The following is a 14,882-nucleotide window of genomic DNA, read 5'->3' as shown; positions in this document are numbered from 1 at the left end:
GCCGGACTTTTTAAAAACCACGGAACGCGTCTCTTCTCCTCCGCCCTCCAGGTCCGTGTCCGCTCTGTACCTACTTCTCCCGTCGAGCCTTTTTGCCTATTTCTGCTCATCATTTCCCAGCATCACGTTCCCTCTAACGTTTTTATCTCCGGTGTCACAATCCAAATCACATCCACAGGGTTAACCGCTCTTATGGATGGCGTGCCGGTGCAGACCGGCACTTCTCACGAGCCGCCGGCCCCTGTTCTGCCCCCTCAAGTGGAGAAATCAAGTGGACATATTGTAAAATATCATATTTTATTGAATCGGAGCGCACTTTTCCTTAAAATTATTAGAAGGCACAAGCTGTGAACTCCGGCGCCTGCGGCCCAAGCTGAGCCCCCCCCCCCCCACCCCCAAACGAAATAAGCGCTCCGCTTCAGCGAGACAGTTCACAGTTTGTTTTCAGATAACGTGACATCAGAGTTTAACGTTTATTTTGTCTTGGCCGCCAAGGTCCACCTCGGACAATTTTACCCACGAAAGTTACGGGGAGAATCGCGAACCTGCTTGTGATTTCCAAGGTCGAAATTGGACGGATTTTCGATTTCGGACGGGATCCGTGACACGGAGGGAAACCGACTGCCGTTGACCAGCCACGTCTGCAAACCCCGGCCACTCCATCACGGTCGATTTCTGTCCTTGTTGTGCCCTTGACTCTCTCCAATCTACTGGACATACAAGAGCTACATGGTTGAACTACATGGTTCTTCCTCTTCATGTGCTCAGTTCAACTTTGAAGAGTTCAAGATCGTCGGTAAAATACACTTTACCGCCTTCCATAACCACAGGCTTTGTTGTATGTCTAAAACTACCGAAATTCTTGCTGTCAGTCTTTGACTCACTTTCTTAAGTCTTACGTTAAATCTCTTTCCCTGGTTTCTATCTTTTCGGGGACTTCTCGTCCCTCCAAAATAAGGAAGGCATTATTTGTCTTGTGCATCTTTCATAGTCCATAGAAGATTACTTTTAGTGGAAAGAGCTAAAGCCCCCAGCTGTGTGTGTGTGTGTGTGTGTGTGTGTGTGTGTGTGTGTGTGTGTGTGTGTGTGTGTGTGTGTGTGTGTGTGTGTGTGTGTGTACGCACGCGCCGTAGTGTTATTCACGCTACCAAAGCTTTGGTTTACGCAGACTCACTGGAGCAAGTCGTCCTGACAGAATATCCTGTAGCTAAACAGCAACCGCTCGCTGATGGGGGCTACATCCACAAAGCGCTCGGCTTATCGCCCGTTTAAGTCGGCGTCACGAGAGGGGAAATTTGCAGGCAGCGCCGAGGCTAAGAAGAAGAACAGATGGAGCGGGACACATGGTTCTCACGCGGAGGCATTGCGAGACTGCTCAGGCTGTTGCTGTTCTGTGAAATATCTTGCAGGACTAGACTCAATATGTACTTCCACGCGGCCTTGAGCCGCCCCTGCGTTTTCGAGCCAAACTTCCCCAGAGGAACAGAGAAGACGGTACGATGCTGAACAAACTGGACGTGAAACGATCAGGTGCCCAGTGAGGTGCAAAGCTTGGAAGCTCGGCATGGACCACCTAACTAGGTGCTTCGGAAGTTGAGAATCTTGTTTTGCATTGTGTTCCGCATTTTGGTGATGGATGCACATGGATAACGTGCACGCGTGTGGCGCAAGACAAGCGCGCACCACACTCCATTCATTGGACATCCACGTTTTGTTACGCAGTGCAGATGGCGGGGGAAGCATGATTGAGGGGCGTGGCAGAGGACGATTGAAGGGCGTGGCAGAGGACGATGGACGGGCGTGGCAGAGGATGATTGAGGGGCGTGGCAGAGGATGATTGAGGGGCGTTGCAGAGGACGATTGAGGGGCGTTGCAGAGAACGATTGAGGGGCGTGGCAGAGGACGATTGAGGGGCGTTGCAGAGAACGATTGAGGGGCGTGGCAGAGGACGATTGAGGGGCGTGGCAGAGGACGATGGACGAGCGTGGCAGAGGACGATTGAAGGGCGTGGCAGAGGACGATTGAAGGGTGTGGCAGAGGACGATTGAGGGAGGCGTGGCAGAGGACGATTGAAGGGCGTGGCAGAGGACGCTTGAGGGAAGCGTGTCAGAGGATGATTTAGGGGCGTGGCAGAGGACGATTGAGGGGCGTGGCAGAGGACGATTGAGGGGCGTGGCAGATGCCTCCGCATCTGCCGTTGCCTGATACCGAAATCTCTGCTGGGTTCAAATGACCAAAAACAGCTGATTGTCCGCCGCTACGGTCAACCCGTAATGCTGTGGTGTGTCGGTGTGTGAGTGCACGTGCGAAGGGGTGTGTACGCATGGGCGTGTGTGGGTCATCACTATGCAGGATATTTCCCATCACCCTTTTAGATGATCCTGACCCCACTCTCATTTATTTATGGCTTTATGGCTACCGATGCAATTAGGAAAATGGACTTCCATTTCAATTCTAATCCCACCCCCCCGTCCTCCGTCCTCCATTTTAGAATGAGTCCGACCTGACTCTGCCGAACGCAGCGACGCCGTCAAGGAGAAAAGGCCAGGCGCTGCGGCGGGTGGAGGGGTGGGGTCTCCACCAGGTCACTGACACAGCCCCACCATAATGAGAAACTGGAGAAGCAGCGTGAACACTGCGCCACAAAATGGCTGCCGAGAGCTGACACGTGATGACACACCGTCGGATTATGAATCCAGTGGAGAGCGTCTGGTTTATTGTCGGCTGTGTTGGAGTCCTTCCACAGCTCTGTGATATGAGTTTGGCGGCTTTGTGAAGTTTGCCCCGATTCCGTGCTTCTATGTGAGTTCCCTGACAGTGTCCGGCTGCTGAATGACCCCTCGAGATGCTGACCTTGGCATAAAGTTGTTTATTTATACTTTTTGTGCTGGCGTGGACACACAGGAGGGCAGATGGAGATATGGGATCTGTTCACATGGAGGGTAGGAAGACTGGACGTCTTGTGTACGTGCACGCGCAAACGCAGAAGTGATGCATCATTTATCATCCCACTTATGTGGGAGTTCAGCTGAGATCGCAACATTTTCGGTGCCACAAACTCTTGAGTCGGGGCTTTACGTGTGTGTGTGTGTGTGTGTGTGTGTGTGTGTGTGTGTGTGTGTGTGTGTGTGTGTGTGTGTGTGTGTGTGTGTGTGTGTGTGTGTGTGTGTGTGTGTGTGTGTTTGGGGGGGGGGGGTGACGACAGAAGATAACGGCATGTGGCCCAATTTACCCAGCCCGTTCTGCCCCCCACCCTAACTGCTGCCATGGCGACGCACAATGGCCTTTCTACTGATATGCCACCCACAGGACCTCCACGGTGCCAGCCCCCAAACTGTACCTAGCTGTTGGTGTGTGTGTGTGTGTGTGTGTGCGTGCGTGCGTGCGTGCGTGCGTGCGTGCGTGCGTGCGTGCGTGCGTGCATGCGGGCGCTCGCATTCAACGGAATTTGTATTGCATGGAGACCAAGATTTATATTGCCCACCCCTTTATATACACACACACAAAAGCAATACTCGTGCTTAAAATGTTATTAATTGCAGCGCACGCACGCTCACACACACACACACACACACACACACACACACACACACACACACAGACAACAGTTCGGTGTGCAAGTGTAGACACTGTACAGGCACACACACACACACACACACAAACGCAGCATTGGGGTGGTCCGATCGCATTCAAGGCAGTTAGTGGAGGGACTTGTTTACCACCTGGAATGGACCCTTGTCGCTGCCGTGCCAAATGTTTGGGCTGTGTTCGCAAACGGGTGGCGGGGCATTTCCAAGCCCTCCAGGGTCCGATGCCCGGACACAGTCAGACGGAGGAAGAAAGGGGGGGGGGGGAGGGAGGGAGAGAGCTAGAGAGACGGACGGGGTTGATGGAGGTGGAGAGTGTGACTCGGCACAGGCAGGGAAGGGGAAGTGATCGGCGGAACCAGGCAAAAGTGGGTGGGGACTGACGTTTTGGAGCTCTAAAACCGGCTCATTTCTCACGCCAGGGGCCCGGAATCACCAATCCAACATGGCTGCCGTTGATGACGACGCCATCGATCGGAAACCTGAACGGGATCCGTCGCGCAGAGATTCATACGTTGGCAGCAGGAAAATGGATGCGGTCAGATTTGAAATGGATGTAAGGCTCCAAGCACAGATGCCGGCTGTTAAATTATCCAAATGCCAAATAACTGGTGAATGCATTTGCAGCTCCGCCCTCGCGGAAGGAGTGCATGCGCTCATGTTACCCGTTTTTTGAGATTCATTTGAGAATTGCTTTGAGTGACTTTAAACCAAGAATTCAAGGCCATTTTAAGAGGGGAAAAAAAGGATTGTGAGAAATTGTCAGAACTCCTAGAATTTCACCGGGAATTGACTAGTTATTAGGGGTTCAGCACAATGCGGTCCAGTGTTCATCAGACTTGGACCACAGCATGTCTGGACTGCCCCAATACAAATTATCCGATGGACATTTGCTACTCGGTATAGTTTGGCTACAATACATTTTCACAGTTGACAAAAAATGTGTTGGTGGGGCCTATTTTACCTAATCTGCCATAACTCATCAATGCATTGTCCTATCATCATCCAGTTTGGTAGATATATGCAGGGTGCGACTCTGAGGCACTGTGAAAGATATGGCTTAGTTTGGTCGATAGGTGGCGCTTTGGCAATCGTATAACTTTCAATGGCTGCCATTTTGTATTTGGTCCAGTGCTCACCAGAGTTCGACCGCGGTGTGTCTGGACTGCCTGCAATAAAATGTATCCAGTGGATTTTTTTCTAACGCCCCATGGTTTTGCCACAGTTCATTTTCAAAGTTTACCCAAAATGTCTGGGCATGGGTGGCGCTATGTTTTTTCCGTTTCCGCCTGTTTCTTTCTCTGACAAATTTGGTCCAAATAAATGGATTGTCCGCCATCAGCCGATTAAATTGCAACATAACATACAGAGGGTTGGCGATGGCTGATCTGCATTAAATGTGACGGTCATATACATCAAAGTACCGACACGTACACATCAAAGATTTTACCACACATTGCACTGACGCTCAGGCAATGCCGACATACTTCAGCTCCCGCGCCAGGATTGTAATTCATATTTCTCCATGATAATGGCTGTTCCCATGAATAAGGGGGACACCTGAGAGAAGGGCGTTTGTTTTTGTCTTTTTTGTGCCATTTGCAATTAAGCGTCGTCTTTTGTTTTAAGTTAAGATAATTATCAACTATAAAGCATATTTGAAGTGCATTTCTCTTCAGAGACGTCATCTTCTCCGTGTTGAACTGCGTCACAAACACCAAGGACACGTCCTTTGTGAGGAATATGAACAAACTGACAATAAATGAACACGGCCGGGCTGCGCCGCGCGCCCAGGACCAGTTAGAAACGCAAGTCAGGAGAAATGGGAACTCTGGACAAGAAATATGGGGAGGTTTTTTTTTTTTTGTTTTTTTTAGCTGTCGCCTGCAAACTTCCCGTGAAGGATTTCACAATGGCGCCGTGTTTTCATCTGAGGGGTATGCATGCACGTTTTTTGCGAGCAGCCAGCAAGCGATGGCGAAATGTTTGCAAGAGTTGAAGGAAGGTGAACATATTATTTGTGGTTAATGGGGGTGGGGGGTGGGGGGGTTCCTGTTTACGTTAGGTTGGCGGTTTCGTTTTGGTTTATTTCAGTTTTTTGGTTTGTTTTCACATTTGTGCATTTGCTGCGACTAACCTGGACCAAGTGCATTGCTGCCTGCAGCTATATTATTATTATTATTATTATTATTATTATTATTATTAATAATTTATCATTATAATTAATTATTATTATTATTATTATTCTTCTTCTTCTTCAGGACCTGATTGGTTATGTGACTTCCAGTAACCCGCTCAGGCTTCTTCTCAGTTTACCTGCCCCGTGCTCAGTATCGAGCTTCTTATCTCTTCCGGAGGTTGCGCCCGCGTTTTCAGCCGCACCTCCAACTTTATTTGCCTTTTTAGTTCGACTACTTCATCCGCCGCCGCCCTGTTTCCAGAGGCGCGGAGCGGTCGTGGTGGCAGGGAGAACAGAGAACGTTCCCCAGCGACGGCACTGTGGACGCTGGAGGATGAGCCGCAGCCCGTGCGGCAGGCGGGGAAGCGACAACCTTCCCGGGGTAACGGAGGTCTCCCCGCCTCGGGCAACAACGTGTCGCCCCGTGTGGTGAGTCCTCTCGGCGTCGGCGGGCGTGCGGCACACGCGGGTCTGGGTGCGGGGAGCGTTCCCGCGCCGAGCGGACTTTGTTTTCTGTTTTTTTATTTTTTTATTTCATTTTATTTGTGTTTTTTTTTTTCCCAGTGTGGGGCGAGGGAGATGAGTCGGGTTCCGTTTCCTTTCCTCTCTTCCACTCCGCCGAACGTCGTACACGGTCCCGGTGCGTTTTTGTTTTTTTTGTTTCTTCGTTTTGTTTTGTTTACAGCCGCCAAGGTTGCACCGTCAGCCACATACCTCCGGGGTTGCCACACTCCAAGTGCTTGCGCAGCGGCCCTTACGGCAGGAGATGATCGAATCAGAGGCGCTGCGCAAATGGTTGCCGAAACGTACTCCTTTTGTAACTGACGGAGGTCAACAGGAGGGTCGACCGGGGGTGGAGGGGTGGTGGGGGGGGGGGGGGGGGGGGTTTCTCCGCGCAGGTTGACCAGGGGGACGCCGGGCAGGCCCGAGGCTGCTTGCCCCGGGGCGAGCGGGGAACCGTTATTGTGGAGGCCCCGCGGATCCGTCACACCGGTCGCATTGGGGGAGGTTGCTTTTCACTGTGTGTGTGTGTGTGTGTGTGTGTGTGTGTGTGTGTGCGTGTGCGTGATCTGTTGCATCGGGTCCTAAATCATTGGATCATTTGGAGTTCCGTGATAACTGCTTGTGGTTCAAGACAAATAATTTCAGACCAATAATTAAAGAGAATTAACGATTGGAAAATAATGTGACTAATGATTCCCTTTTCATTGGCATTTTTTTATTTTAATCATTATTAAATGCGTTTTGCTTGTTTTATATATATATATATTTTTTTTTTATTCTATTATGAACTAAAATCTGTACTGTTCCTTCTTCTTTCTTTCATTCTTTCACTTGGAGGTTTAGATTGAGATGTCACCTTTTCACCAGACTCCCTTGCTCTCTCTCCCTCGCTCTCAGTCTCTTCGTCTACTGTTTGTTTTGCATGTTCCTGCCAGCTGGGATATTAGTGAATCTGCTTTTCTGGCATAAATGGAAACCTGCGATGCTGAAAGCAGCGTAGTAAATTAATCGAGCTAAAGCTTCGTAACGTGGAGGAGGGATTACTTTTACAACTCCACCCTCTCTCTCTCTCTCATGTGTTTATGCCAACTGTGCTATTGGGGCTTGTTGAGTGAGAGCGTGGGAGAGAGCCTCACTGGAGCCCAGAAAGCTCAACTTCTTCGTGATAAACGATATCATCCATCCATATATCTATCCATATATCTATCATCATCCGTCCATCCATTATCCATCATCTATACATACATACATCCATTATCTATCTATCTATCTATCTATCTATCTATCTATCTATCTATCTATCTATCTATCTATCTATCTATCTATCTATCTATCTATCTATCCACCCATCATTTATACATCCATGTATCCAGCATCTAGACATCCACCCATCATCTATACATCCATCCATCCATCCATCATCTATACACCCATCCATCCATCCATCCATACACCCATTATCTATACATCCATCCACCCATCATCTATACATCCATCATCCATCCATCCGTCATCTATACATCCATCCATCATCTATACACCCATTCGTCCATCTGTCATCTATACATCCATCCATCCATCATCTATACATCCTTCCATCATCTATACACCCATCTATCCCTCCATCATCTATACACCCATCCATCCATCCATCGTGCTTTTATGGTAATATTGACTGTTTCTCACGTAGTTAACAAGTTGCAGTAGAACTAGTTTCGTGCTCTTTTTCATCCTATTTCGTCACCCCTCCTAAAGGAGTTTTATCCACCTTGCAGCCCCCTGATGCCCTCGCTTATTCACCCCAATCCCTCCCTCCATCCATCCATCCATCCATCCATCCATCCATCGCCTCACTGTCTGTTCTCACCTTCCCTTCTCTTTTCTTTTTTTCTTCCGTTCTCTCCCCCGTCCTTGGCCGGGACACGACTCCTCTGGCTTTGGTTTCATCCCTTGTCCTTTCTCCGTTCTCTGATCTCTCTCTCTCTCTCTCTCTTTCTTTCCTCCCTCATTTTCCCTCCATTCCAGAGAGTTCCCATGGCTCAGTCGCTGATGGGTCAAACTCAAACTCAACTTAAGATTTAAGCCCAACGTGCTGAAAGGTGGTGGAGGGGAGATGGAAGGAAAGGATGGATGGATGGATGGATGGACGGATTGACGGACGGATGGATGGATGGATGGATGGACGGACGGACGGACGGACGGATGGATGGATGGATGGATGGACGGACGGACGGATGGATGGATGGATGGATGGGTAAAACAGGCGCAAGAGAACTTGCCACAGTACCACAATCTGCCGTACCCTTTTCTTAGTCGAGTTAAGGACACCAGAATTTGATTTGATCTCTAAATAAATATTTGACTTATGTGATCTTTATTGTTCTCTGTTCACTCTGTTGGAGGTGGATCACTCGTCTTCTCCATCCAATAATTGCTTGGTTGCTTTCTTGTGCCGTTGACAAAAAACACACAAAAAACATATTTGTCAGGAAGAGGGAGGGGGGGATCCGGAGCCTCTCAGATTTGCAGCTCTACTCTCTCCCTTGTTTGTTTGTTTTAATACATTTTTATGAATAATCCAACGGTGGGAACGGCCACTGGGAAATGGATAAGCCAATTGGGGACAAACAGGATTAGATTTGGGCGGTTTGCCATTGGTTGACGTCCCCTTGTACCGTCAAAGATTATGGTAATCCCTGGAATGGAGTGGAGAACAACCACAGTTCCCTCTTTTCTTTCTTTCTGTCTTTCCTCTCTATTTTTCCGCCCCTCCCTTTCTCCAACCTTCAGCGATTTTATTTTCTAAGACTGTTGCTCCCGCAGGAGACGTCAAACGGCTGGATGAATATTGAGACAGGGCCCTATGGATGAGACCAGCACCTACTGTTTTGTTATGTTGCGAATAAATCAGGAAACTCTCGTTATCTGTGAAGATTTGTCATCGCGCTCATGGCGTCCACCCCCTCCCTTGTCCCCTCCCCCAGGATGAAAATGCGACGGCAGCGGGTATTCCTGCTGTGCACGGTGGGGCTGTGCGTCATCTCCTTCCTGCACTACTACAAGGCCTTGCACTACGTGTCGCTGCTGCGCGAGCTCTCGGCGCCGTACCCCAACATCAAGTCCTTCATCATGGTGACCGGCTTCTTCTGGAGGGAGCGGGGCGCGGCCTCCACCCCGCTCAGCCCCGCCTCCCCCGAGGAGGCCCCCCCGCTGCCGGCCCACCGCCCGCCTGACGGGGGCGGAGGGGGCGGAGGGGGAGGCGGTGGAGACCGAGGCCGGGGCATGGTGGGCTCGGCCGGGCTGGAGATCAGGCTGAGGGAGGAGCCGGCGCCCCCGCACTCCTGGGAGAAGCCGGAGGAGAGCCAACGGGGAGACACGCCCTCCGAGGTAACTAAGAGAAAATAAGATAAAAGACTCTATGGGGGGGGGGAATCCAGGTGTGTTCCAGTCCACGGCAGTACAGTGCAATAAAAACGAAATAAAATGTATGTTAACATCTATAAACACAAATTTTAAGGGAGTAGCACAATGTAAACCATGGAGTCCGGTCAATGGTCAGCTTGCAGTTGTTCTGAAGTAAAGTATAAGTGAGGATAACCTGACTTATTTTTCCGAAAGGACATTGTTGTGAACAGTTACTCAAGATAGTACAGTACACAGCTGGGAAAAATCTGTGCGAAAAATAAAGTGCATAAAAACCATGATAAAAGTAGTAATACCAATACGAAAACTTAATACATACAATAATGAAAGTAATCCTATTAATATAATGAATACAATGAATATAATGAATACTGTAGCGTATCTACCGCTAGACTTCTGTCTTTTGCCCTTTAAATTACATTACAAACCATCAATTACGATTTTTAGAGGCTCTAAATCATTACCCCTCATAATCTGGAGCCATGGTTGAATTGGTGACAAAAAAATATCTAGCCTACGGCCCGTTATTTCCATTTTTATCATAAGTATGATTTCCTTACAGCGTCGTGTCTATTTGTGTGGAATATGGTGGGATGTCGAAAGCACAGTGTGTATTTGACTTTGCTCTGTGTTGTGGAAGGCTGGCGGCTCCAGACCTCAACAGCACATTCCTGCCTCAGTGAAATAGCTCTGAGGGAGCGATGATACTTAAACTGCCCTGCGCTCCACCCACACACTGATGGAGCAGCTACGCCGGGCCAATGCTTTTCCCGCACCTCGCCTGGCACTCTCCACCACACATTAAGCAACAATAACAGTAAATATCAGTAGTGGGGGATTGTTCTGTGACATCTGAGGCCACCGTACAAGAGTGGTTGCGTTCTGAGCTCCACTGGTTTTTGTTCCCTAGCAACCAGGTGTAGGGGGTTAATGACCGTATGTAATATGTATAATGCTGTGTCACATTCTGTGGGGAACTCAGTGCAGGAAGAGCATGTGAAACCTTTGGAATCATTTGTATATAATTTGTATTGCGAGAGCCCTATATATATGTTCAGGACACCACTAAAAATAAGGAGCACTGATAAGGAATCTTACATGTCACATGGCTCAGCGTTGTGACAATAGGCTCGAGTGTGTTCTTCTTTTATATGTCAGCCAGGCTGATATGGTGCTCTCTTGTGGTCAGCTGACTTACCAGCCAGTACAGCTCTTTATTTTAGTATTACCTGCAGGACAAAACAACTTCAACGGGACTGAGCTACAAAACAGTTTTTACAACCGGCCCCAGTTCTGGTATCGGTAACGGGCTGATATTGATTGTATACTATATATATATATATATATTTTTTTTACATTTACCTTTATCAGGAGAGGGATGAAGACCACCCCAAACCCTGGAATCCCAGCCACCCAGCCCAGCCTGTTATACAAAACATACAGGTAGCGAACGCCCAGCCTGAGGCAGAGTACCGGGGGCTGTTCCACAAGGCCCCGGTCCCCGACCCCCTGGAGTCCATGGGAGACCTCCATACCCGCACCCACCAGCTCCAGGACGACAGAAACCCTTACTTTGTGCGGACCAAAGCCGGAGCCCTCTGCTTCAGGCGGGGAACAGAGGTCGCCGTCCCCAAGGAGGAGCCGGGGAAGGCCGGTCTGGGACAGGGGGGGACGGCCACGGGACCCGGGGCCCAGAGGAGACCGCTGGAGGTCCAGCAGCAGCCGTCCAGCACCGGGCCGCTCAAGGCCAAGCCCAGGGCCCATGGCGGGAAGCGCTTGGTGAAGTGTGTGTGCCGGCCCGGCTGGCACGGCCCCTACTGCGGGGTGCCCACCATGGTGTACCACTCCAACCTGCCCACCAAGGAGCGGCTGACGCCCAGGGAGACGCCCCGCCGGGTCATCAACGCCATCAACATCAACCACGAGTTCGACTTGCTGCACGCCCGCTTCCACGAGCTGGCCCAGGCCGTCGACCTTTTTCTGGTGTGCGAGTCCAACTTCACCGCCTACGGAGAGAAGCGCCCCCTGAGGTACAGGTGTGTGCGTGCAAATTATTTCCACTATTCCATCCCAACATGCTGATTATTTTTTATTTTTCACCAGGTATTTAAACTAGAGTGTTCCGGCTTTTCTAATTCAATATTCACTAATAAGACACACAACAGATTTCTCGCAAGTCTGCCAACACTGTGTGTGTGTGTCTGTGTGTGTGTGTGTGTGTGCGTGCGCGCGTGTTTTTTTTCAGGAGGCGGTTGTTTATTTTTTTTAAATTTCTCAACAAAGGCTCCGAAATGTTGAGTCATTAACAAGTCTTCGCAACTTAAAACCTTTTGTTTGCGTCCAACACTCCACAGTCTGAAGTCTCGGCAATATAATACGAAACAATTATGGGAAGGTACATGTCGGCGACAACGGGGAAAAATATCCTTGGGATGGAATTGAATTACAGCTTGTAACAAGAGGGACGAAACAGAGAGAGTGTGTGTGGGTGCGGGCGGGCGGGTGGGTGCGTGGGGGTGGGGGCATTCCATCAGCATATGCGTGAAAACAGCACGTTCTGCATATAGACAAGTTAATTGGTTCCTCTCAGCGTCGGTGTGGCCGCCGTCAGGGTTAAGGATTCAATTACTGTAAATATGACTCATATACTGGAAATCCAGCACTGAGTCACAAAAGAAAACCACACACACACACACACACACACACACACGCATAGGACTGTCACCATCTTTAAATTGTATTTGACAATTAATTGTCACACAGATAATTACAATTATAGTATAGAAACACATCCACCTTTAAACAAGAGATATCTATTGGATATTGGAACATATAAATCCTGAAAGCTATGAAGTTTGAACTTGACAACGCTGCAAAACTCCTGTCATTGGTGTTAACGTTCCCCTACATTTGGATGGAAACATGGTCGTTGAATCGGATGATGAGATGTTAAAAAAATGATCACTTGTGATACTCTAAATGAGAGTTTTTCCCTTATGCTTTGTCTCTCTTAAAATAAAAAAACCCTCTGTCCCAGTTTCCTGCGGCGGCTGCTCAATGGTACGTACGACTACATGCGGCATAAGATCCTGTACGTGTTCCTGGACCACTTCCCGGAGGGCGGGCGGCAGGACGGCTGGATCGCAGACGACTACCTACGCACCTTCCTGACGCGGAACGGGATGTCGCGGGTGGTGGGCCTGCGGCCCGACGACGTGTTCGTCATCAACGACGCAGACGAGATCCCGGCGCACGAGGGCCTCCTCTTCCTCAAGCTGTTCGACGGCTGGACCGAGCCCTTCGCCATCCACATGCGCAAGGTAGCTAAGGTGTGTGTGTGTGTGTGTGTGTGCGTGTGCGTGTGCGTGTGCGTGCGTGCGTGCGTGCGTGCGTGCGTGCGTGCGTGCGTGCGTGCGCGTGCGGCGAAAGTCAGGCCTGCATGATATGAGGAAAATGTGTGATCATGAGGTATGATATTGGGATGGCCATATGAAACATGTGCCGTTTCAAAATGCCCGACTCCTATGATATTATTTGTGATCGATAGTTCCAGTTTAATTTAATGAAAAAAAAATAAAAAATTCAGATTTAATTAACGTTTTTAAAAGTTTGAGTCAATGAATGAAGTTTGGATGAAGGAATAAAAAAATAAAATCCATTTTATTTGATGCTTTTTTTTTTATATAAGCCTCGTTTGACTCGCTTTTATGGCAGCAATTTGCATTTTCTGTTCATTACGATAAAAATGAAAATACATAAACATCGTGCCGAGTGTTCACACATTTGAGGACGTGATTTCCTTATTTTTGAATGTTGTAGTACATGTGCACTCAAGTCACCTGTCTCACCGAAGTTACATACAGTATGTTAATGACGTGTATGAGATTGTGCGTGTGCATCCCCCTTGTTGGGAAAACAGCAGATGGAAATGTGACGCATTACAGCGCAAACCGCAATACAAATGGAGTCTGCCCTCCACCCACCCCCTCCAGTCATTAGGGTTGTAAGGAGGCGACGGCAGATGGGTTAATGGCGCAACAAACGAAGCGTATCAAAATCTGCATATTAATATTTCCTAACTTCCTGCTCTCCAGTCGCTGTACGGGTTCTTCTGGAAGCAGCTGGGCTCTTTGGAGGTGGTGTCGGGCTGCACGGTGGGGATGCTCCGCGACGTCTACGACACGGACGGCATCCGCCTGCGCCGGCGCGAGTACTACACCATGCCGGGCTTCCGCAAGTACGAGAACGACACGGGCCACATCCTGGTGCAGTGGTCCGTGGGGAGCCCCTTCCACTTCGCCGGCTGGCACTGCTCCTGGTGCTTCGCGCCCGAGGGCATCCACTTCAAGCTCGTGTCGGCGCAGAACGGCGACTTCCCGCGCTGGGGCGACTACGAGGACAAGCGCGACCTCAACTATATCCGGGAGCTGATCCGCACGGGCGGCTGGTTCGACGGCTCGCTGCAGGAGTACCCGCCCACGGACCCCAAAGAGCACATGTACGCCCCCAAGTACATGCTGGAGCGCTACGAGCGCTACCGCTACCTCCTGGACAACCCCTACGCCCGAGCAGCCGGGCTGGGCGAGGGATAAGGGCCGGGGGGAGGGGGGAGGGGCTGAGGCAGGGTGCAGCGGGGGGGCACACCAGTTCCCTGACGGATCAGGATGGGGCACAGGGGTGGGGGCGGGCGGGGTGAACTCCACCTGTCGGCGGAGTAGGACCCATGCAGGGCCACTCTCATGGCACAAACCTCCACTTCCAGAACAACAAATGGTTTGTTGGTGTTTTAAAAAAGGGAATAAGAGTTCACGTCCACCATGGATTATATGTGCGTGTGCGTGTGCGCGTGTGCGTGGGTTTGTCGTCCCGCTCGGGTTCCAGTCAAGAAGAATCCACATTTGTCTCAAAGAGAAACGTTACTTTTCTTTTCAGATCCGGGCTTTTTTTCATGATGCCGATTCTCATCCATGTGTACCTCCATCCCTGTGTGTGTTTGTGGGTGTGGGGGTGGGGGTGGGATCGGGTGTGGTGGGGGAGAAAGAGGGACGGGTGGAGGTCCTTAGTTGAGGGTAGCCTCTGCTTAATGCGGAAGGGTTTGAGCCTTCACCTGTGGGGTTGTGTGTATGTGTGTGCACAGCTATCAATAAATGACGCCGTCAATTGCGATCCAGGCCGGCAAAGTTCTCACC

The 14,882-nt window shown here is 49.9% G+C and overlaps 1 protein-coding gene across 1 annotated transcript in view; it reads left to right on the top strand.

Moving 5' to 3' along the window:
* The window catches only part of mgat3b (beta-1,4-mannosyl-glycoprotein 4-beta-N-acetylglucosaminyltransferase b), a gene marked incomplete at its 3' end in the record, with an annotated part of 53,535 nt that extends 39,250 nt beyond the window's left edge, over positions 1-14,285 (top strand). The window contains exons 2-5 of the mRNA XM_079998878.1: positions 9,255-9,657; positions 11,065-11,723; positions 12,731-13,013; positions 13,788-14,285. Coding sequence (XP_079855004.1) covers positions 9,256-9,657; positions 11,065-11,723; positions 12,731-13,013; positions 13,788-14,285 — 1,842 coding nt within the window. The 5' untranslated portion in view covers position 9,255. The remainder of the gene's footprint in view (positions 1-9,254; positions 9,658-11,064; positions 11,724-12,730; positions 13,014-13,787) is intronic.
* Between the last annotated feature and the right edge of the window lie 597 nt (positions 14,286-14,882).

Source organism: Zeus faber (genome assembly GCF_960531495.2).
Source record: "Zeus faber genome assembly, chromosome: 4".
NCBI lineage: Eukaryota > Metazoa > Chordata > Actinopteri > Zeiformes > Zeidae > Zeus > Zeus faber.
The sequence above is the reverse complement of the archived record's forward strand: the minus strand, read 5'-3'. Positions and strand labels throughout refer to the sequence as shown.